General features: G+C 38.5%; 3 protein-coding genes and 1 long non-coding RNA gene across 4 annotated transcripts; 2 read left to right on the top strand and 2 right to left on the bottom strand.

The window, feature by feature from the left end:
• Positions 1 to 7141: 7141 nt before the first annotated feature.
• LOC112171561 lies at positions 7142 to 11817 on the bottom strand. Its single transcript, XM_024308722.2, has 4 exons — positions 11744 to 11817; positions 8590 to 9059; positions 8048 to 8542; positions 7142 to 7671 (listed from the first exon to the last, which is right to left on the bottom strand). The coding sequence occupies exons 1-4, from the start codon at positions 11815 to 11817 to the stop codon at positions 7142 to 7144; spliced, it is 1569 nt and encodes a 522-aa protein (XP_024164490.2).
• A 305-nt stretch (positions 11818 to 12122) lies between these two features.
• On the top strand, positions 12123 to 14188 carry LOC121049718. Its single transcript, XR_005801139.1, has 4 exons — positions 12123 to 12234; positions 12346 to 12606; positions 13639 to 13818; positions 14096 to 14188. It is a non-coding gene; the product is annotated as an uncharacterized LOC121049718 (long non-coding RNA).
• Positions 14189 to 17394: 3206 nt separating this feature from the next.
• On the bottom strand, positions 17395 to 19026 carry LOC112171560 (zinc finger BED domain-containing protein RICESLEEPER 2-like). The gene has a single exon (XM_024308721.1). It carries the CDS (start codon positions 19024 to 19026, stop codon positions 17395 to 17397), a length of 1632 nt encoding a protein of 543 aa, XP_024164489.1.
• Positions 19027 to 20392: 1366 nt separating this feature from the next.
• LOC121050037 lies at positions 20393 to 21909 on the top strand. The gene is made up of 2 exons (XM_040508583.1): positions 20393 to 20877; positions 21384 to 21909. The coding sequence occupies exons 1-2, from the start codon at positions 20393 to 20395 to the stop codon at positions 21847 to 21849; spliced, it is 951 nt and encodes a 316-aa protein (XP_040364517.1). The 3' UTR covers positions 21850 to 21909.
• Positions 21910 to 24666: the final 2757 nt, after the last annotated feature.

The following is a 24666-nucleotide window of genomic DNA, read 5'->3' as shown; positions in this document are numbered from 1 at the left end:
ATAAAAATTCCCACTCCACCCCGATTTTGAATTATGGATCTGTCACTACAGCGAGGATTGGCCGTAGCAACTCTGAGTGACTTGCTTATGTCCATTATTAAGCAGTTACATGGAGTCACGGACACATCAATTAATTTTTACAGAATATCATCACTTACCATTTCGGCCATTAAGTGTAATTTAGTTGTAAATATTCAATACATGCAATTAATGAAAACCCATAATTAACTAACAGCCAAAGTGGGTAATTATGTATATAGCAAATGAGGATGTGACCAGTTACCCATTTTTAGCCCAATATTTGCCCAATCACTCCACCTTCAACTGTTTGTGCCCACTTACCCAATTCGACAGTGTCAAGACTCATCTAGGCTCCGGGAAAAAATGTTATTACGGTAGTGCCACCACACTAAAACCGCACTACTCGTCAGTTAACCATCTGTATCAAACGTCAAACCGATTCAAATCTCTTCCCCCCTCCATACCCGATTCTCTCTCTCTCTGCCTCACTCCCTCACTCACTCCCTCTCTCCCCCTCTCTCTCTCTCTCTCTCTCTCTCTCTCTCTCTCTCTCTCTCTCTCTCTCTCTCTCTCTCTCTCTCTCTCTCTCTCTCATGGATTCTCACCATTCTACGGAGATGACGCTTCAAGGTCCGGCGATTGTTTTACCTTTTTCGGCTTCGAAGATATCGAAACAGGTAAAAACTCAATTTCCGACTCCGTTTTCCAGTTTTTTTCATGTTTTCTGAGGAACCTATTACAAAATCTTCCGTTTAAAGTAGTTTGAAGTTTCATTTTGGTTACATATGTGTGAAATTTCTCGAACGACTTTGCATGTTCCGAAATCGGTGAAATATAGGGTTTCTGGTTCATAATTGAGAAAATCTAATACGAATGTTGTTTGTCAATTCCAAACTGTTAATTTAGATAAAATGAGGTGTGATTGAAAGTTTATTGTGGAGTCCTAACCATAAAAGTTGTAACATTAATGCCCCCCAGTAGACTTCGTATTGGGGGCCAATGATCACTGCTTTATTCATTGACGGACTGAAAACTGCTATTCCAATGTAAATGTAGTGTTAAATTGCAGTAGTCGATAAATGAATCAAATTGTGTGGTTTGTGTCAGTTTAGTGGGGGACAGTAGACATATTATTGACCATCATAATGTGAGATTTTAGACATTAATTGTTGTTTTGAGTGTGAATAACTTCTATAAACTGTGAAACATAGGAAGCGGTGTAATATTTGATGCAAATTGTGAGGTTTTTGTCAGTCTAGTGGGGGGCAGTAGACATATTATTGACCCTCATAATGGGGGTTTTTAGACATTAACTGTTGTTTTGAGTATGAATACTTCTATAGTCTGTGAAACATAGGAAGCGGTGTAATGTTTGATGGTCTATTGGGGGGCAGTAGACACATTAGTACCACCCAATAATGTCTTTCTTAGGAGACAGTCATCATCTCTTGTTGATTATAAAATGATCATTTTGGTTTTCTTTGTGATAAAGTGCAATACACTGTGAATCCTTGAAACTGGTCCAAGTTTTGATGGTTTGGTGGGGGGCAGTAGACACATTACTGCCCCCCCCCCCAATAATGTCTTCATACGGAGTCAGAACCCTTCTCTTAGCTATTTTAGAATGATCATTTTGGTTTTGTTTTTGGTGTAGAATGGGTAGACCAAAATTCACCTTGATGAGTGACTCAGAAGAAGATGACTGGAGTTCAGAGAGTTCAGATAACTGTACTGAGACAATGTTTAACCAACCCCTGCAAAAAAAAATTGACGAAATTAGAAAGAGGAAGCGACAACAGGCAGAACAGATTTCTGACAAAGAATCTGCTGAAGAAGAAGTCAATGAAGATTCAGGACGATCGACTGAAGATGAATCAGAATCAGAAGGTGAACAGACAACGAAGAGGTTTGTAATCAAAACAAGACAACAACCAAAAAGGAAACCAGTTCAAGAGGAAGAGGATTCAGAAGAAGAAAAAACAAAGAGGAAGAAAGCCAAGAAGCAAAAGAAAGGGGCAATGAAAAAAGAGCAGAAAAAAGAGACCCAGAAAGCAAAGATTGAGTGGAAGCAACAGAAGTGCACGCTCAGTGCATTCTGGAGAATGGTCAACGCACACAAGGATAGAATACCAGACAAAACAAAAGAGATTTTGAGGGGTACCGACTTTGGTAAAATGATGGAACCGTTCTGGCAGGACAAGATAACCGAGATCCAGCTCCACAAGCATGAAGCGGACCTGGAGATACTCATGAGGCACTTCGACCACACAGACAACAAGTGGAAGTTTGGGGATGTTGTTATGGAAATAACGGAGGAGGATGTCACGGCTTTATTTCACCTTCCGGCTGAAGGAGAAGTGTTCAATGTGAACAGGAGGGTGGTAAGGGAAGAGATGGAAGACTCCCCAATATTTGGCAGCCCTTTAAAGAAGCAGGTTGTCCTCATAACAAAGGTGGAATCAAAGCTGGTAACTGAGTTGACAAAGCCGGCAGAAGAGAAAGATGCCAAGAAGATAGCCGTGGTAATGATCACATATTTATTCAGTACATTCTTCTTCACCCGAACCAGTGCTCAGATCACATGGGATATGGTCGCCTATGTGAACGGATTGAGAACATAAACATGTACAACTGGCCAAGATTAATTCTGAACTTCTTGATGGAAGGGCTACAAAAGTGTAGGAGGAATAGTCCATCTGTTTTGAATGGATGCCTTCTTCTCATCTATTACTGGTTCCTTGAGAAGACCAAGGCAAAGACCTGGATACCTGGAAAGCAGAATGAAACTCCATGATTCATCCGATGGTCGATAAAGGAAATATTTAGCCTGGAGCAGATGTACATGAACGAGAACTTAGCCGTGGTAAGCAAATTACAAAAACATTACATCTATGTTCTTTTCAATGTTTACTACACAGTAATGACTTGTTAAATGTAACAGGATCTGATAAAAGCTGGACCATGGTCTGCGAAAATTAGACTGGAAGACCTCGAGCTGGGTGACGAGGTGCAGGACACACCAAGCTTTGACAACTGGGTGAGTGGCTCAACTGAGCTTGTCTCTGCCAATAATTGGGGGGCAATAGATACATTATTGGGACCCAGTAATGGGCCAGCAATAGATACCTTAAACAAAGCCTATGAAGTGAATAACTAATGTTTCTTGGTTACATCTTTAAAACATTGACTTGTTTACATGGAGATATGAGCTTTTATGGTAGTCTACTGGGGGCAATAATATTATTACTGGCCCCCAGTGAACACATTATTGGGGACCAATAACTTGATGGTTTTGGTTCTATTTTTTGCAGGTACCCCAGGCAAGCCAAGCGGAAGAGGAACAAAATAAAAGGTTGACAGGGAATATCAAGGAACTAATCAGGGAGATGGAGGCAGCCATTGGTGAGACAAAGCCCACAAAAGAAATGGAGGCAAAGCTAGGAAGGCTTGCCAAAGCAAATGAGGAACTGAATGCGCATAACAAAGATCTATTGGGCAAGCTGAAGGTTGCCGATGAGAGGATTAAAGAGCTGGAAATTGAAAAGATGGCAAAAAATAACCTCATCAGGGCGTTGTACATCCGGCTTGAAAAGGAGAAAGGAGAGGTCCCCCCACCACAAAGACACCTTGAGATAGTTCCTTTCAAGTGGAAAGTGGTCCCCCAAGATGAAGTTAAGGATGAAAATCCAAACTTTGAACCAAGCGTCGAAGAGGAAACGTATTATGCAGCCAGTGTGGGAAAGTTGACGGACACGGTGACGTCAGCGTTTCCTATTGCACATGAAGTACCTGAACAACAATATGAAAGTCGTTTTCAACCAGGGCAACAAGAACATGGGAATGAAGAGGAAGATGAACAGCTCGATAACATCATAAGGATTATTGCTGAGAAAGAAGTGATGACATTAGTTGGAAAGGAAAAATAGAAGGAAGGGACCCATGCCGAACAGGAACAACAGAAGAAAACTCTGGAGATACATTCTATAGTGAAGAACGTGAAGACATACCGGAGAGCTACCAAGAAGGCTAGAGAGGAGGAGTAGGAGTACGACACTCCGGAAGAAGCAAAAATGACGAAGCGAGCTGCACCTAAGAAAGCAGGAATCATGCCGCAAGCCCAGAGAAAAATGCAACACAAGATTAAGGTTAAGGGAGTCAAATGCAATAAACAAACATGGAGGACACTAGACCCAGCAGTGGCAAGGCACTATCGAGACTTCTTCAACGTTGCTGTGAAAGACACGTAAGTACACAGCCTGGTTTAAAATTGGTGTAACAATTCAATTTCCGTTTTTCATACTGATAAAATCTGCATTGGAAACAAATGTTTCTGTTTGAATAGGACCGAGTACTGGATCAGCAGTGATCTTCCACGCCGGATCACCAAGCACGACCTAAGAGTAATCATCCAAGAGGGGGACATCGAAACTGACGTAAGTCTTTCAAAAGGCTCCATTTAATGATTTATTAGGTCCCAGTATAATGATTACTGCCCCCCAGTAAAATCATCAATTCATGCAATTTTCCTTTCTCTTGTTCACTTATAATGTTCTGATGAAAAATCCACTTACATAATTGCAGGTGATCAGCGTTTATATTGACTTGTTGAAGTCTGATGCAGAAAAGCAAAATGCGCAAGTGGGATTCCTCACAGTATACGCAGGGGTAAGTAGCCTAAACCAAATACATTGAGTTATGTGTTTATTGGAAAGCAACACTGTGTAAAAGGCTGAATTATGGAGTACTCTTTGTGTTTACTGGGGGGCAGTAATTAGTCTACTGGAGGGCAGTAGAGCGATTATTGCCTAATTTTTGGTACTGAATATATATCATTTTGTGTTTTGAAGATGTTATGTTTATTTCTTTCATATTGAATGAAAATCAAGTGTTCTATGTCGGTCTATTGGGGGCCAGTAGGCATATTATTGCCCCCTAGTAATGTGTCTACTGCCCCTACTAAACAATCAAAACTTGCACCAGTTTCAAGGATAATTTTTAGTTTTAACTTGAATTAACTTGGTTACGTTCTGTATACAGTACTATGCTATAAAGTATGAACAGACCAAAGAACAAGATGAGGACACTAGACCTTTTGAGTGTGGTGTCGAGACAATGATTTATGAACCCCTGTGGACAGTCTTCTGTTTCAAAAAGGTGCTAGTACCAATTCACCACACCACAAGCATGCACTACACCTTGCTGGTAATTGACAATGAAAAAAGGATCTTCAGTCATATGAATTCATTTAGGCCACCAATAGATGAATTCACCAATGAGGAGAAGTACCACCTGAATGCAGCAAGAGTGGTATGTAGTAATTCCACAAATGCAGTCTTATGTTTTCAATACTGTTAGCATGCTTTTGTTGAACTAAAATTCTATATCTGCAAAAAACAGGTAAAGCACATAAAGAAATTCATACATGCTGTGAACTTGACTAAGATGAGAATGTCGGGAGAAAGCCAAGATCCAGATGTCACTCGAGAAAAATGCTAAGGCGAAGATGATAAGGAAAACCTGATTATTGTTGAAGAAGCAATGACCGAGGAGGAAAAACAAACCAGGAACTGGATCTTACAGAATAACGTTGTGGAGACAGACTATGAACTCTATGAAGACTTTGACTGCCTGCAACAGAACCCATCATCGTAAGTACATTAAAGCAAACTATTTGTCCTAATAGTTGTGTAACATTTGTCGTTGCTGCCTACATTCCTAAACATAAATTATTTTTACTTCTTTACAGTGGTGATTGCGGGCCCTTTATGCTCCATTACATGGAGAGCATTGTAAATGGCGTAGAACCAACCAAGGAAGGCGGGGACAACATGAGGAAAAGATTGCTTGAGAGGTTCATGCACCTACTATCGGGAAGAAAGTGAGGCATGAGATTATATTTAACATATTTAGACATGTAGTTTTCATATCCAAAGAGTAGGGATTGTAAAGTTCTCGTACTAGCCTAATCTTCAAACTATGGTGAAATGAACTACATTATTGGATGATATAATATACTGTTGCTGACTTCAATTAGAAGCAGGCATTTTACACAAATGCTCCAAAGTAGACATGTTACTAACTCCCAATAATTTTTGTTGTTTAGGTCATAATACTATTGGGCCCCACTAATATTTAAGAAGATGGTCAGAAGTATCTCAGTTGGTATTTAAATTTGTTAGCAACATTTGAAAAGGGTTTCAAATTACTAGGTGTCCTTGAAAAGATGACATTTCTGGGGGGCAGGAATTTGTTTATTGGCCCCCCAGAAACCAACTGTATGCACTCAAAACAGCTCAAACCTATTCGAAAATTGACTTCAACTATATAAAAGCAACTGCAATAAACCCAAAAGTATAATTCTGTATTCTGAAAAGAATAATGATTGTTTGAGCCTGAATATACAAGGAGTCCTTGAATTGATGACATTATTGGGGGGCACTAATATGTTTATTGCCCCCCAGAAACCACCTGTAAGCATTAAACCTGTTGGAAAATTGAACTTCAGCTATGTAAATGCAATTTTAATCATCCCAATAGTAAGAATCTGACATCTGAAAAGAAAAATGATTATTTGAGCCTGAATATAAACAATTACTGGCCCCCAATAAACCAATTACTGCCCCCTAATAGACAAATTCAAAACCTGAAAACTCTTTACAGAAACATATACTACTGCTGAGCGAGAGGTTCAGTGCAGCTTAACTTGTTATGAGTGCCCATTTTGCCACAACGACCACAACGAATCAGCTTCTTTTCAACCTCTCCAACCGACTTGAAGGGGAGGTAATATACATTCAGAAGCAGATTCCGAAGAAGACATATCAACATTGGTTATCGAACGGATAGGAAAACTGTAGCTCTTCTTGAACATATCAACATGAAAGTATTTATCAATATAATCATATACATTTTCAGAAGCAGCTTGTAATGCAGCAAGGCCGTGAGGACAAGGAAAACAATTGATCTGCCATTTAACACATGAATATGCATGATTGGAAATGTTGACTACATATGAAAAGTCAGATCGAACCTCATAAACTCCAGGGCTTGAATAATGGACACTGAAACGACGAGATTTCTCCATCTGCACCTTCAACCTTTCCTCCATTTTGGGAGTTAGTTATGTGGTCCAACATTCTGCCTCTTCCCTCCTTTTACCCGCCATCTCCATTTGTTTAATTCTTGTCTGGTCCAGCATACAATAGACTGGCATCAAACGCTCAATTGCAATCCAAGAGTTAAATGATTCAGCAATCCCATTAGCCATAATTCCATATCGGCAGCTAGTATAAAATGCACGACACCAATTTTCCACAGGCAATTCAACAAGAAAAGGGTCAATAATATCGGCACCACCAACTGCTCTAAGCAACCGCAAATTGAAACGGTATTCCTTCTGTGTAGAGGAATATGCAACCTTAAAAAACTTCTGCTTAACATCTTCTATCAATTTTAAATTACCTTTACCCCTATATTTACCGGCAAAGTTCGCCACCAAGTGCTTGTAACAAAACATATGAGGATTACCAGCAAATACCTTATCGAAAGCACTCAACAATCCAACACCCCGATCACTAATAAATGTGATAACTCTTCCTTGAGGTTCAAGCAGACTCTTCAAATGCTTGAAAAAGAATGTCCAGTTTGCATCTGTTCAAGCAGACTCTTCAAATGCTTGAAAAAGAATGTCCAGTTTGCATCTGTCTCAGAATCACAAAAACATATGGCTAGAGGGTAGAAACTTGCATAAACCAGATCACAGGAAAATCAGTCCACTGGGGGCCAATAATGTTGTTATTGCACGGCAGGAAACTATCACAACGTCGCACAACAATGTAAAAATGATATCTATCACAATGAAAGAAACTAAAACAAGAAATATTAAGCACACAGATGAAACTATAACAAAAGCCAATATTACTGGGGGCCAAAAATAAATTTATGGGGGGGCAATAAACAATACAGTTACCTTGATTCCCATTTCTTCCAGTTGCAGACAGAATATGCCCCTAGTAAATGCTTTTACCAAACGTTCCATCAACATACAACACAGGCAAACAGAATTGGAAGCCTTCTACACAACCTCCGTAAGCTACGAAAAGCCTCTGAAAACGATTTGTAGATGGTTCAACTTCCAACACAAAAGAAGAGTCGGGGTTACTCTGCAAAACAGCTTCCTTATACAAAGATAACTTGCTGAACGTGTCTGCATTGGAACCATAAATCTCTTCCTTGGCCCGATGCTTTGCTTTCAAGGCAACCTTGTAGGAAATATCAAACCCATATGTTGATTTGAACTTGCTCATAATCTCCCTTGGCTTCAATGAAAGATTATAGCTAACATCAGCAGCAATGCAAGACTTGACAACCTTGGATCCCAAAAGTTTGGGCTTTTGAGTCCTAACTACACCCTTGCAAGTGTGAATATTATTCAACTCTGTTATATAAGGGCAACCATTGGCAGATGATGAAAAAGCACGAAGATGCCAATCACAACCTTCGGTTCCAACATTTGCACAGACTGCATGAATAAGTCCAAATCATTTCTCAGGAATACAAACTCGAAACCAACTGCAATTGCATACTTCCTGAGCTTCTCACAGAGCTCAGCAGCACCATGAAACTTATCCAAGACATGATGAATATAAGAACTCCACTCATCAGACAAATACGTCTTGTGAACTTCAGTCCTGAATGCATCACCCAAATAATCATCTTCATCAATAACTTCTGAACCACTATCCACCGAACAAGTTCTCCGACAACCTCCCCCAATCTTTAAAACTGAAATATCGACACACTCTAACCTATGTATTCTAGCAGAGCAAAACAGCATCTGGAAATCACGATCATTACGAAGAAAACAAACTTCACAACCTGGAACTGAATACTGAAGCTCAATAATATCACTTGGGAAAAACTGGAATGTACGGAAAATGTCTTCATACAACTCAGAGTAGCTCATGCATTGATTCAAAGGAATCATGTAACCTTTGCCAGAGTAAAGGCACCTAGCAACCAAAGGATCAGCCATAGACCTGTGAAGAAAACACAGTCGAACGAATCTAATATTAAACCTAAAACACATATTACTGCCCCCCAATAAATTGAGTAGTGCCCCCCAATAATTTAATCAAAACTACCAAAACGAAATAGAAGCAGTACCAAATTACTTTTAAAATAATGAAAAGGATAACTAGACAACAATTACAGCGACTTAATAACACATAAAAAACATTACTGCCCCCCAATACACACACTACTGGTCCCCAATAATATAGTCAAAACAGCAAAAACAATTTGGAAGATGTAATAAATTGCAATGCATTCAAATAAAACATCAGTAAGCAACAATTATAGATACTAAAATATCATTGAACACACATTACTGACCCCCACTAGAAATATTACTGCCTCCCAAAAATTTAATCAGAACTACCACAACACTTCGGAAACAGCTCAAACCCAAATCCAAGCATGAATTCACCAAAAGAAACACGAAATTAATACAGAAATTCAAAACTAACACAATGCACTCAAAAACACCTGGAAGTTCAAATCAAAACTACAAAAACAATTCAAAACCAAAACAAACATAACACGAAGCTCTGATTCAGAAAAATCAGTTCGAAAATAAGACAACAATTCGTACAAAAAAATTCCTAAAATCAAACAGATTAAATCGAGCTAAAAGCCAAACAGATTAGATAGAGCTAAAGAAACAAAAGCAAACCGCAGTGGAGGAACACAAAGAGCATCTCGATCTCCATCCATGTGAAAATCACCGCAGATTTTCTCTCTCTATGAATCGCAAATCTTCTACCACTAGCTCTAAATACAAATCGCAAGAGCTTCACATACCGAAATCGCCGGAAAGCTTCACAAACCGGAACCAGGGAGGTTCTCTCTCCTGTCTATAGAAATCGCACAGCTCCTCTCTCTCTCTAAAATGATAGAGCTCCACTCTCAAAAACCAGGGAGATTCTCTCTCTACAAATCCAGCCGATCCTCTCTCTCTAAAATCGGAGAGCTTCGCTCCCTAAATCACATTTCTGTTACAATTTGAAAGTGTTTCAGTTATAGAGGAGCAAAAGCGTCAGGAAAATTGAATAAAACAGGCACGTGTTGAAAAGGTTGGGTAATTGGGGTTTAAAAATGAAAACTGTTGATTAAGTGGGCAATCTCATAGAGTGTTTGGGTAAGTGGGGTTAAATATCCCCAAAATTGGGTAAATGATCATTTCCCCTATAGCAAATAATTAGTCAAAGTACGAGTTTATTCACACACGAAAACCCTTTACCCAATTCGTTGGGTGTCTTGTTAAATGAATTCTACAATTTTCCATTACTCAGCAATAAAAAATACTCATTTGATTTCCATTTTTATTCCCATAATTGTATCCAATGTTCATCCCTTCCTCCCCAACTCTCCATCAAATCTCTCCAACCTTCAATATTCTTCTCTCCTCAGTTTCCCCGTACGATCCACTTCTATATGAACTTTCTACTTACTAATGATTTGTTTAATTGTCTAACTGAAAATTTCTCCATTAAAAACACCAAATTTCTTTCTCAGATAGTACGTTCATCTGATTGTAGAATTTTCATTTGGGCATTGAAGATTTCAACATTTGGAACATTAGGTTATGGGTTTCCATGTTGAAGTGGCGGTCATCATTAATCATATAGCTCGGACATTAATCTGAAAAAGATGAATAAAAAACCAAGCAACGGTACTGAATAAATGTGAGAGAATCAAATGAGACCAAAGATTGAGGAATCCCTCCGCCTGTCCAAATCAATCTGAGGCCCTAACATCTCCATCTCCAAACTGGTAGAGAAACAAAGACGGATAGAGAAAATCAGAAAATGAAAGTCCGTCAATGAAAGCTTGTAGATGAAGCAAGCAAGCCATGAATCTTGAATCAGAGTTTGAGATTCCAAGATCACAGAGCAGCACCAGAGTGCTGGTATCAATAATGCCAGGTACAATAGGAGATTTGTTGGATACATTTAACAAGACCCAACGGATTATTACCTAATTATTTATATTAAAATAACATAAACTATATTGAATCAATTTTGTATTGGAATATGAATCTGTTAATGGAATAAATCCATAGACTACATGACTATGGTTTTCATACTTGTACAGGTGTAGCACTTAGAATCCCCAATGGGATCAAGGAACTATGTTCAATACCTATAAATAAAGGCTGAAGGTCCCTTGTCTATTCATCGCATACACACATACATTATTCACAAACCCCATTACAAGAGTGGCTAAGGGGATTGCACAGAGAAGAAGATCGACACTATGTCAATAAACTCATCAGACGACAGAGCTCAGACAACAGAATGATTGTTTTCTGTTGTCTGATTTTTTTTAACGACAGAATAATAAAAAACTGTTGTCTGAGTACTATGATATACAATGGTAAGTTAGTTTTGAGAATAGGGGTCGTGTTTAGACAACAGAAAACTGTTGTCTAATAAATGGGGATTGTTGAAGTCTTGATTGTGTTCCAACTTATATTTTTTTGGCACAACTAGTGAAACTATTCCTCCCCGATAAATTTAACAATCTGAAAACTCAAACCAAACTTCTCTCTTCTGCACAGCGTCCTCAAACCAATTTTTTCCCCTCTCCCTCGCGTAAAACTGAAAACCCAGCGCCCACAACCCAAATTTCTTGCCAAATCCGAACTCTCCTCCAATCAAACCTGAAAACCCAGAAAAACCTCAGCCCACCATCCCCATCTCGCTTCGACAAATACAAAAGAACCTCATCCCCCATCTCTGTGAAACACATAACCCATCTCAATTACTTTTTCAAACCATAGATCCAAACCAGCCAAACCATCTCAATCCTTCTCATGCTTCGTGTTGGTGTTGCAATTGAGAATATTTCATCGGTCTCAATCCCTATTTTTGGGTAAGCCCTTTGATTAACTGTTAATCAATTTAGGGTTTCTGTTGGATTGGGTTTTAGGGTTTTAATTGGAAATTTCCTTTCAAATTTGATTTTTGTTTGGTGGGTTATGTTCGAATTGGGATACAGGACTATCTTTTGTCTATGTTATGTTCGAATTTCCTTTCAAAGGTATGATATTTGTCTCTAAAATCAGAGAAGGAGTTGAACCAACTTTCTGGGGGTTTGGATTCGAATTGCAGGAGTTTATGGGTTTTCGTGGATTTGAGAAGGAGATGATGGGTTAGTTAGCGTTTTCTTTCCGTTTACCTATCTAAACTTTGTTTTGCTTAATTATCTCTGTTAAGGTTTGATACATGTGGTATATTTGAAATATGTGCATCTTATTTGTAGGAGAGTTGGGAAACGAAAGGCTACTCTCCAGTTGATAAGTGTAGCAAAGGAAAGGCCAAGCAGATGAAGAAAGCCAAGAAACACCCAAACAAGCAAAAGTTCTATATCTTTTGTCTTTTTCAAATTATGGTGCCACTCTAAGAAAGACCCCACAGTTTGGTGGGTTGATGACAATACATCAACAACTGCAAAGCTTGATACTGGCATGTTAATTGCTGTGAAGACGAATAACTGAGAAGGTTTACAGGGTCACAAGGAATGGTTGGTCAGGTTTACTGTCTGCTTACATACAAAGTTTCAATCTGTCTTCCTGATTCATTTCGTTATCCTGAACCTAGCCTCTGTTCAAATCAATTGAGTATGGCACACATATGAGAATCTAATACACACATTGATATTCAATTTCTGAGGAGATTCAATTGGTTAATTACCAGTTGTCCAAGAAGACATTGTTTGGATTCATGGAACAATCTTAATGGATCTTTGTCCCTAAGAGTTGTTATAGATAATCAATTTTAAATGTAATGTTTTCACATAAATTTATTAGTGCACCTTGAACTATAGACATAAATTAATTTACTACCTAGGACTTGCCCTACAATATTGTGGACCTGTTTATTTGCTAAGCTGTATTTGGGTTTTGTTTCAATTTTCAAAATGAGTAACATTTTGCCCATCGATCACTTCATTGATTGAAAATCCTCTACTTTTATTTCCAGTTCTGCCTATCTAAATATTAATGGTGTATTTGCAATCAGATTAGTTTATTGCGTTTTGGTTTGAATAAGAAAATTACAGAATGCCTAGCTAAAAAGTATATATTGAGGAGGACGCAATTAGACCATATCTAATAAATATAATATAACGTTTTAGCTACAATGCTAATCCTCTTTGCTAGCTTGCTCATTAACATAGAGGATATATATATATATATATATATATATATTGTCCTTTTCTTGCCAATTCAATTCTGATTTAGCTGAAGTTATAGTTGGAAAACGTAACTCATGGAGTGATGGTTGAAAACTGTGCTTATAATTCTTTATGATCGACATCTAAAGTGGCTTTGTTAGTAAGTACTAATATTAGGTTGTTTATTTGGTTAGTACACCAAATTTATAGTTGAAAGCCCTATATCATTTAAGAATATGAATATGCTCTTTATCTTCAACAGTTTGAATTTCTGAGTATTGTCTGCTTACTTGAGTAGTATAGTTTTTCCTAGTTATGACATTCTTTCCCACTAATTAAGTTTCTTGTTTCATTTATATCCACTTCTCCTAATTGTTTCAGGGATCTAAAGGAGGTTCAGTGAAATTAACTATTCATAGTGGACCTGAAATCAAGCAGTTGGATTTAATGGAAGTTTAGTTCTTCATTTATCCCTGCAAAATATTGTTATTTAAAGACTTATGCTTTGTTCTAATAAGTTAACTTGGAGGAACAAATGATGCAGTGAAGTCTTTGACCAAGGTAGTAGATACACAAAGAGGACATGAGTAATGAATCTGGTATATTTTCTATTAGTTGTACAGCTTGATGTATCATGCATTTTGCTTCTCATTGTATCATAAAAGTAGTATTTACATAGTGAGCTAAGTCCAAAGGAAGTCGTGTCATAGCAAAGTAATTGTAGTGCCTAATATCAGACCATTAATTACTATAAATGTTAGCAACTCTCTAGATGCTAAGGGTATGTAACTATTTGTTCCTTTTGTCACTGAACTAATGCTGGTTGATGTTGTCACAGAAAATGGTCTTCACTTTTTAGACATGGAACTTGGGAGTACTGGGACCAGTTGTTCTACAAGGATCAGATCAAGGAAACAGAGATCTATCAGGGCAAAAATGGTCATACAAGGTCTATAAAGTTTAGAGCAAGTAAGTTTATGTACCTTTTCTCTTACTTGCACTGGAAATAAAGCAATCTTACATTTTCTAATGCATTGCTTTTCTAAGTATGGCACACTTCGTGTGCTCAATACCACATAGTAAACTCTATGTATATTTTTCTTATGCTATTTTTTATTTCTTTGTTTAGTGTATTGTTTTTCACATGTAATTATATGAGTCCAGTTATTAGAACACTTGTGTCTTTTCTTTGACAGCTTTTGGGACCAAGAGAGTAGAACAACAGAACTTGTGGTTGCAGCTATGAAGACAAACAAGATGTCCGAGGTCAAGTTACATAAATGTATGTTTTCAAGGTTGTTTGAAACTGTAGGTGTGGAACTTTCATATGGCATTGCTGGTAGAAGAGCAAGGGGAGCAAGGGTAGAAGCTCGAGAGCTTAAGAAAGATGATGAAGTGTGGCTGGTCGGGAGAGCAGTTTAGAGCACCAGATGATCTGGTATTTTCATATTATGTGGATTTAACTCGTACAGTTATAGTTTGCTTGATTGATGTAATGAGATCTGGATACTTGTACGTTTTCAAATGAAATCAATTATAATGATAATTTGATTGAAGTGTTTCTCTTACCATTACAATTAAAATTTTTAGACCAGATTTCTTAATATGGTGTCGTGCAACTGCACTTACTAAGACATACGAACCAAATAAAGCTGACGTCTAAACCAACATCAAACAACAGAATTCAAGCAAAGGTCTTTTGTTAACGGTCTTATACATCGACATATAACTGTGGTTTCTAATTGAATCACACAACAGAAAGACCCAAGAAAGTTCAAGCCTCTATATATTCAGACGACAGATTTATGTCATTTTAATTAGAAAGCCACAACAGAACATAAGAAATATATGTTGTCCACAATTGATTCAGACAACAGAAAAAATCCAAGATAGTTCAAATCTCCATATATTCAGACAACAGATTTCTGTCGTCTTAGTGAAATACAAACGATAGAGTTTTATGAAAAGATGTTGTGCAAAAACCTTTATAACAATATATAACTGTCGTTTTGTTACATCTGCAACAACAGAAAGTCATAATTCTGCATATTTGGAAATAATCAGACAACAGATTATTGGCCTGCCTCTGTTGTTTGAGTGAAATATAGATCACGGGTAATATCTGTCGTCTGAAGGCCTAAGAGATATCAGGCTACTAGACAACAGAAAATTTTCGAATCAGACAACAGTCCTCGGCTGTTGTCTGATGGGTTTATTGACATAGTGCGAGCTTCAATTAACGGCCACATGAGGTTAGTAATTCTATTCATCAATATTAACTTAAGCATGCATGTGTGATAAATATGTGTGTTATATTTATTATGTATTTGTGGTCTTGTAAATATTAACTTAAGCATGCATGTGTGATTAGACCTGTAAATGGATCGGATTTTTATCTGGACTTGCTCCAGATCCGTGGCTATTGGACGGGTTTGGATTGAAAATTTTGATTCGTTGATCCGTTAATGATCCGAATCCGTTAACCCGTTTATTTAACCGATCAAATAGGATTTAAGTCGATTCGATCCGTTAATGATCCGGCCCGTTTCGTAATAATAAAATATTATTTTTTATTAATATATTATTATTTTTAAAAATATAAAATATAAAACATGAAGAATTTTTAATACAAATTTTTTTCTTTCATAAATCTAAGAGACAGTCCATTAGGGCTGGGATCGGTCCCATTTTGGCAGTTTTTCATTGGAACCGAGACCGAACCGATTAGTATATTTTCGGTTCGGGTTTGCATTTTTTCATCTTAGGAACCGAGATGGGATCGAACCGATTACATACGGTTCGGTTCTCGGTTTTTTAGGTTCCTGTTTCAAAACTGATATGTTTAACAAAAGTGACAGAAATTCTGCAAAATTGCAATATGCAAAGTCATAAACACATGCCATTATGCCATTACAACGTTCCAAACTGTCCAACTTGCAAATGCAAAGTAGAAACTACAAACTGAAAGTCTGAAACAAAACAAATAATGCAGAAACAATTGAAACTTTGAAAGTTTCAAACAACTAAACATTCTGACTAAAAGTATGAAACAGAACAAGAAAGTCTGAAATTCTAAAGTCTGCAACATTCCAAGTTTTCAATAGAATCACAATGAGCAGTTTGACACACTCCATAATAGGTTAAATATTTTAAAGCAATAAGCATCTGCACAACTCCATTAGCAATGGCTGCGATGCAGACTCCTCCCAGCTTCCTCATTACACCATTCCACCAATCCAAGAATCAAATGAGCAATCACCAAGGCGAATAGGCATACAATGATACAAGCAATTCTGCATTATTCAAAAATTAAGATTATGACATATTGTTCAATTCTAAACCTGCCATTCACTAAACTGCCATTAACTAAATGAAATAAAAAAAACTGAGAAAACAATTGAAGCCTTCAAAAATTAAAAATCTGCAAACTGCAAACTTCATACCCTGACAAAGCAAATCTACATCATTTTTTAAGTTTCTTCTTCTTGGTTGTAGGGGCTGAAACTGAAGCCTCACTACTTTTGGTTTTTGTTGTTTTCACACTTGGTGCTTCTGCAGATCCACCAACATTATTAGCCTTGTCTCTGTCCTCCTTTTCATGTTCTGCAAAAAAAGAACAAATCAGTATGGTTCAGGGAAATTTTAACAGAGAAAAAATAAATAAAAATTCAAGTCTTTAAGCACGGAAAGTCAGAAACACATACCAGCTTCAAGTTGTTCATAGGTCTCCATTTCCTCTATACTTGGTACATATTCCCCCATAATTGAATCAGACTTTAGCCAATTTTGCAGACATATTAACTTTTCAACTATCCTCGGAGTTAAAGAGCTTCTATATGGATCTATCACCATTTTTCCAGTGTTGAAACTGGACTCACTTGCAACTGTAGACACTTGTATTGCTAATACATCTCTGGCCAATGCTTGCAAGTTGGGATATTTACCTCCATTCAGCTTACATCAATCAAAAATCTTCCAATCATCCTCTTCTCCTAGCTTGACTTCAGGTTTTTCTATAGGGTCCAACAAATAACGATCCACTTCATGTCCCACAACAACTTCATTGTTTTCTTCAAGCTATCTATTCCCATCTTCAAGCATAACAGCCCTTTTCCCACTTACTACCCTCGATCTGCCTCAACTATTACGACTTGTTGTTTCACTAGTAATTGGTGTTTTCTTCTTCTGTCCTCCAGTTGATGCATCATTAGACTCACTGTACAAGTCACAAAGTTCTCTAGTAAGTTGCTTCACTTCCTCCAATTTCTTCTTGATCTCCCCACTAGGCAAATTCAGCCACACCTCACACACTCTACCAATGTTTCTCAACTTATATCTAGGATCTAAGACCACAGCAACTAGGAAAAGTTGGTTCATGTCATCCAAGGAACCAAAATACTTGTCATACTTGGACTTCATTTGAACTGCCATGTCATACAATACCATGTCAGAGTCACTTGAATCAGGCCCTACACCAATTGAGCTTAGTTCTTCAAGCTCAACTTCAATGGTTACAACATCATGGAAGGACTTGTGTGCAGTAGGGGTAAGTGAAGCACTTACATTAACTGTCACATCATAAAAGACCTTCAGGAACTTCACAAAAATGGCTGCATTGTCCCAATCTGTTTTAGTTGGTGGCCCAACTCTTTTCGTAGGCACTCTCCTCCTACTTGTAGTCTTTGCCTCATCTTCAGCAACTTCTTCATCTTCATCAAAGTAGCTACAGTACCTTTCATCATCATCAGACAACTTCTGAAAAGCCTTTTTCAACTCCAAAGATGTGTCCAACATAAGAAATGTGGAATTCCACCTAGTTGGAACATCTAAAATGCAAATCTTATTGCATTCAACTTTCTCCTTCTCCACAGCCTTTTCAAATTCCTCTAACCTAGCACCTGAGCTCCTAACATACTTGACAGCATTCCTTATGCTTGCCACTGACCTCTCTAACAACTTCAAACCAGACCTCACAATGAGGTTTACAATATGAGCTAAACATCTCACATGCATAAACCTACATTCACAAACTGGTTTAATATCCCAACTACACATTTTCCTCCTAAGATAATCAATAGCATGCTTGTTCGCAGATGCATTGTCAACCAAAACTGTTAAAACTTTATCAATTGACCAATCAATGAGACATGACTCTAACAGTTTACCAATTGTTACACCATGATGATTTGGAACTACACAAAATGCAAGCACTCTCTTATGCATTGTCCATCCCCGATCAATAAAATGAGCAGTAACTACCATGTAGTTTATATTATGACAAGAAGTCCAAGTGTCAGTTGTCAAACTAACACAATGAGACTTCAATTCCCTCCTCAACTCCTCCTTCTTCGCATCATACATGCGAAGAAAGTTTTTCATTATCACTCCTCTACAAGGGACTTTAAAAAGAGGCACAGTAACACTACAAAAATAATTAAACCCTGGTTTTTCAATGAAACTAAAAGGAAGTTCATCGACAACAATCATATGAGTAGCAGCTTCAATGCAATTATCCTGACTCCAATTCACATAAACTAAACTACCCTGCCCTCTTTTACCATCATTGGTTAACACTTGTTGCCTAGATTCAACCTTAACTCTATCCGGGTACCCTTTGCAGACTATCTCTATGTGTTTCCTAAGAGAGGAAGTTCCATTATCATAAGGATTGCATGCCAAATGCGTCGGACAATACTTACATTGAGCTTGTTTGGTATTGCCAATCACCTTCTGAACTCCATCAATATTGTCAATTAATGGATGATCCATCTTCGTGAAATGATCCCAGACATCTGACCTTTGTTTGCCTTTCTCTCCTCGTTTTCTTTTCACAGGAGCAGTGCTTCGAGCCTTGCTTGCTTCCGTCTTGTTGCTTGCAATAACGATTTCATTGCAAGCAGAGGATGGCTTAGATTGTTCAGAATCAGAAGCAACAGACTGGTTGGACCCAGATTGTCAGTCACTAGAAGTTTGGGGCAATGAGCCTGCATAAAATTTGAAGTTTGCATGTTAAAATCCACGATTGCTCTCTTTCGTCCTACATTAAAGATTTAAAGTTGAGAATCATCAACGGTTACAAACTTACAATACCTTCAGAACAAATCTCCCCAAGCTGAGAAACACCAAAACTGCAAACCAAACAAGGCAATCAGATTCTTAGACCACCACAAATGAAGTTTATAACAAAGAATCAAAGATTACAAACCTGCAAAGCTAACATGGCAGATGGTGATCAATTTCTACGAACACCAAGTGATCGGCTTTCACTTGATCTCAAGTTCTCAACACCCGAGCTCTTCAACCTCGTCCCACTCTGCGGCTCCTTGGACAGATCAGAGCTCGCTCCCTTCATCCTCAACTCCCTTCATCCTTGTACTGAGTTTGGGAATGTTTGGGTATTCAAATCGAAATCGAAATCGAAATGGCGATCTCAACGAGAATGGAAAGTTGGGGATGAAAAAGAAATGTTTGGGTATTCAAATCGAACTCGAAATCGAAATGGGCAAATGGCGATCTCAACGAGAGTGGGAATGGTTTGAAACTTTGAATCGATTAATTGAAGGACTGGGGAAGAGGCGAAGAAGTGAAGAACTCATGAGAGGAGGCGTTTTTGGGTTCTGACCTGTTTAGGCGTTTAGCACTTTAGGCCTTTAGGGCTTTAGTCGATTTAGGCAACGTGTCGATTAATGGGGATATTCGGTTCTAAGAGATGACAAACACCAAACACCAGGACCGAACCGATACCCTCTTCCTCGGGTTGGTTTCTATATGAAACCGAAAGTGTCAGATCAAGAACCGATTGGAACCGCACCGAACCGACCATTTCGGGTCAGTTCCTTGGGTTTTCGGTTAAAAAATCCCAGCCCTAGTAGACGTAGACGTAGACGTAGACGGCGACAGCCAACCGTAACTCGTATACTAAATTTTTTATACTTTAAATCCTCTGTGGGCCTAGCCGTCAATTTGTTGTGAAGGCGGGAAATTGAAAATGTATTAGTACTAACACAAAAAAAAAATTTCCTAACAACCGGTAACAAACTGGAGAGAGAAAGCCCCAACGGAATCGAAGAGAGAGAGAGAAAGAGAAGAGAGCGAGACAGAGGCTTCCTTGTCAAGACGCTCTACTAGTAACAGCATGACGTCGAAGCGCAAATCGGAACCGGCGCCGGCCCAGAGCCCGGGGGTGGTGAATCGGACTCAAGAAGCAGGAACTCGGCCACCGACTCGGAGCCTAACTCAGAGAGCTTCCGGTTCGAGTGACACGTCTGCACCTGACGCGCGGCGTGAGCTATCGACGAGGACGACGAAGAAAGCCAGAAAGGACGCAGAACTCCAAGATACGAAGTGCGGTGAAGTCCAAGATGTGATTTCCGGCAAAGACCGAGCCGTGAAGTCCGAAGAAGTCCAAGAGACGAAGTCCGGCGACATGAAAGAGGCGAATTCCGTCGAAGTCAGAAAAAGTCAAAAAGGCTTAGTCCGGCGCAGTCAAAAGGCGGATTCCGGCAAAGACGAAGAGGCAAAGTCCGAAGAGGTCCACAAGGCGAATTCCAGCGAAGGCCAATCGGCGAGGGAAGAGGTGTACGAAGAAGTCGGTGATGAAAAGGAAACGGGGACGATTCGGTCAGTGCGTTTCTATCCCTCTAATTTTGTATGTTCACTGCAGATTGGGAATTTCGATGAAAAACTGATTCTGATTGCCATTTTCTGCTATATATAGGAACCCAGATTGAATTTCTTGTCCCAATTTTCCTATCTTTTGAGAGTATGATAATATATTGCTTTGTTAGAAAACCAAATGGTTCTTGTTTTATAATTTTATACATATTAAAGCAACCTGTTTACTTATATATGCCTCTCCACAAGTCTGTTGATTAAGTTAGAGCTTTGCATTGATTAGTTACATATAGTGGAAGTAAACTAGTGAAATAAATACCATTTTGTGTTGATGGACTATTCTCATGGCTGGATATTGTAATCAAACACTTGCTAGCTTTATGCTTATAACAATTTTCAGTTATGATAAGGGGAAAGTACTAAAGATCTTTATTTGAGGCTACTTTTGAATTGCAATTTCATGCATATGAGTAAAAACTAATATGAAAATAACTATGTGGTTGACAATGAAGGATGCTTCAAGAGGCTGCTGATTCTCTGGGTGTAGACGATTTTGATGATCATGCTGAGGCTGTTGGTGATCCGGATATAGGGGCTCATCTACAGGATCAGGATATAGAGTTTGTTGCTGCTCAGGCTCTTGGGGCTGGTCAGGATCAGCATCATGATCCCAACCCAGTAATGTTCAGAGTATATGTTTTACCGGTAGAGGCTGCTTATGATGAATGGAGAGATCATATGGTCGCTGAGCTTAATAAGGATAATTTCAATAATGTTCAAGATTTTGATGGTGCAGTTTGGGAGATCCTGGCTAATAGGGATGGGGGAATTCTGGACCCAGATTATTCTTATATAGTGGAGTTGGGAGATCATTGGATTCCACTACCTGAGGAGATCTTGATCACTTGGAATTGGGAGAATTTCAATGCAGTTGTGGATGGGGCCATTGAATTTGTATTGGTGGAAGATGATGACTGATGAGGATGCAGACGATGCGATTTGATGTTCACTATGCTCTCGGTTCACGCATAGCGATACTTGAGATTCTTGACTTTGATTTAGACATTGAATCATCCAATCTACTGTGATTAGAGCCATATCATTGAGTGAAATCGGAGTGCTTAATTGTATTGAAGCATGTAGGACAGTAGGAGTGCTTTAGCCTTGAGAGAATATTGGAGTGTAAAAAAGTCAACATATGGAACAAGGGAAAAGCTATTGTATACGCAGATACGTTATTGGAAATTTTAGTGTTGAATTGTTTGAAAAAAAAGAAGGGGAAGAGAGCATATTGCTGCACATTGTGACATAGTTCGACTGAAGCATACAATTCCTATTTCCCTAGCTTATCATGATAAGGGGCGGTGGTGATTATTCTGGCGTATCATTCTCAATCGAAGGTAGATTCTTTTGATGATTCAATGTTAGATTTTGGTGTTTAATCCCATTCTCATAATCCTGAAGCTTAAATCCCGCATTCTAAAAAAAACTTATATCCCACAAAGGGTCACCCCTCCAGATAAGCTTAAATCCCATCTCATCATGGCTAGTCAGAATCACATGAACGGTGATCACCTCTCATTTGGTTCTTAAAATTTACTGGACCACAATCGATCCCACGAAGGGTCACTCCACTCCTGTTTTTTGAAGTCCAATGCCATATGAAAACTGAAGGTTGTTATTTTCTTGTTAGGTATAAGCGCAACACAGTTGCTATTGGTAATGACGCAAATTTTTGTTTTTTTTTTTTTTAATGTAATGAAGCATTCTCATTGAAGTGTTTTCATCTTCAAGTGACTAAAGAGTATTGCAATTCTTGAAAGCCAGTCCTTGAATTTTTCATCTTGGGCCCGTCGTGGTTTGCAGCTCATCCTTATATTCATCAAGAATAGAGATACCTGATCACAATAATTATATTCCATGGTCCTTTCAAATGGAAAATTTGCTTCAAAGTCTGGATTTAATGGGATACATTGATGATACGTGTCCCTCTCTGCTTCGATTCTTGATTACTGACGATGGCATAACTGTTGAAGTTACTAGGGATTTTAAGGAATGGAACATAAACGATACGGCAGTGCTAAGCATCATCTACTCAAGCATATTGTCCTTTTTGGTTGGCAGCAGAAATTCAAGGGTGGCTTTGTTAAATTTGGGGAACAAATATCCTACTGTTCCAAAATTCTGCATACATTATAGAAAAATGATGATTCTATAGACAATTATCTTCAACGTATCATATACACTAGAGATGGGTAACGAGTTGGCTTTTGTAGATGTACCCTCCGACAAATGTAATGGATTTATGTACTGTTATGATTCTGACTAATACCTGGTAAGGAGTCATCATTTGACTCTTCGGCCCTAAGCCTGCCCAAAGCCCGCCCGGCCCATAGGGCTGAAGCCCTACCCGGCCCTTGCATTAGGGCAGGCCGGCCCGACCCTTTCTCAAATAGGGTAGGCTAAGGGCCATGCAATTGAAACCCGGCCCGACCCTTCGACCCTACCCGTTTGAGCCCGTTAGGGCCAAGCCCGGCCCGACCCTCTAGGTCCGCCCGTTTAAGCCCTAATATTTTCTATTTTTTCTATTTTAAAAATAAATTTTTTTTTTTTATAGCATACAACTTATCTCTTTTTTGGTAATTGATTTCTTAAGCTTTATTTTCTTTAATTCTTGTTTCCTTTCTTAAATAAAAATTAATTTAGAGATTTAGAGAGATAGTTAATTAAATATAACCTCATTAACTAATATTTATAAATGTTATAACTTATAAGTTAATCTATATATATATATATATATATATTAAATATGATCAACAAAAAACAATGAGTCTTATATTGCCTATATGACCATGGAGCCACATTTTAAGGAAAAAAGAATAATGTATTTCTTTTTTTTTGTTAAACAAATTAAGGCCCATTTCGGCCCTATTTAGCCCTATTTGGAAGGCTGGCCCGACCCGTCCCTTTTGGCCCTAGTGACACGGGCTTTTCGGGCGAGTAAGAGTTAGCATATTTAAGTCTCGGTCCTACCCTACCCGACCCTAAATTTTGTTAACTTTGGCCCGGCCCGGCCCTACCATATGCCCTAAAATCTAGGGTAGGGCCGCCCTAGCCCGGCCCATGATGACCCCTAATACTTGGTGTCTACAATTCTACTATATGTAATTTTATATTTCTTGTGGAATATGTACTTGCACTATGCGGCAGATATAGAGGATTCAATCAACAACTTCTGACCAGGGACGCCTAGGCCTAGCCTAATTTTCTTGTGCCAATACAACTGGTAACAGTTTATTGCAGCGATACTGTGCCGAAAAAAGAAAAACAGCTAAAGCCCAAAACAAATGGACTCTTCGGTGATTCAGTTGGGAGATTCAAACACACACACTGATCTTTGGATGGCAGTTGTTACTTGTTAGTAGGGCTGAGACTTTAGACCCGAAAAAACCAAGAAACCGGTTCGAACCGATCCTAATTGATTGGTTCGGTTTTCTATCATAAATTTAGCTATTTTGCTCCGGTTCAGTTCTCTATGCTAGCAGCCGGTTCGGTTTCAGTTCCCATAATTAATTTATGTCTTTACCCGAACCGAGATGGTTTTACAATAATGTATAATTTTACTTTGTTTAATGTTAACTGTTAGCTTGATGTGCCCACGGGCCCACCCATCCACATATACATCTTCTTCTTTTTTTCTCTCTGCACATGCCTCTTTCTTCTTTGATTAAATTATAAAACTCATCCTCTCCCTCCATTTTTTGGTTTATCTGCCACACTTGCATCTTTCTTCTT

Source organism: Rosa chinensis, chromosome 6 (genome assembly GCF_002994745.2).
Source record: "Rosa chinensis cultivar Old Blush chromosome 6, RchiOBHm-V2, whole genome shotgun sequence".
Taxonomy (NCBI): domain Eukaryota; kingdom Viridiplantae; phylum Streptophyta; class Magnoliopsida; order Rosales; family Rosaceae; genus Rosa; species Rosa chinensis.
This window is presented reverse-complemented; position numbering and strand designations above follow the sequence as displayed.

Excerpts from the sequence above, each read along its gene's own strand:
- LOC112171561 (XM_024308722.2), bottom strand. The coding sequence starts at position 11,817 with ATGGGGGATGAGGTTCTTTTGTATTTGTCGAAGCGAGATGGGGATGGT. Across the intron at positions 9,060-11,743 it reads AGGTTTTTCTGGGTTTTCAG|GTCTATGGCTGATCCTTTGG; the intron begins GTTTGATTGGAG and ends TTTTCTTCACAG. Across the intron at positions 7,672-8,047 it reads GTATGTTGATGGAACGTTTG|ATGCAAACTGGACATTCTTT; the intron begins GTAAAAGCATTT and ends CTGCTTGAACAG.
- LOC112171560 (XM_024308721.1), bottom strand. The coding sequence starts at position 19,026 with ATGGATCATCCATTAATTGACAATATTGATGGAGTTCAGAAGGTGATT.
- LOC121050037 (XM_040508583.1), top strand. The coding sequence starts at position 20,393 with ATGACGTCGAAGCGCAAATCGGAACCGGCGCCGGCCCAGAGCCCGGGG. Across the intron at positions 20,878-21,383 it reads AAGGAAACGGGGACGATTCG|GATGCTTCAAGAGGCTGCTG; the intron begins GTCAGTGCGTTT and ends TTGACAATGAAG.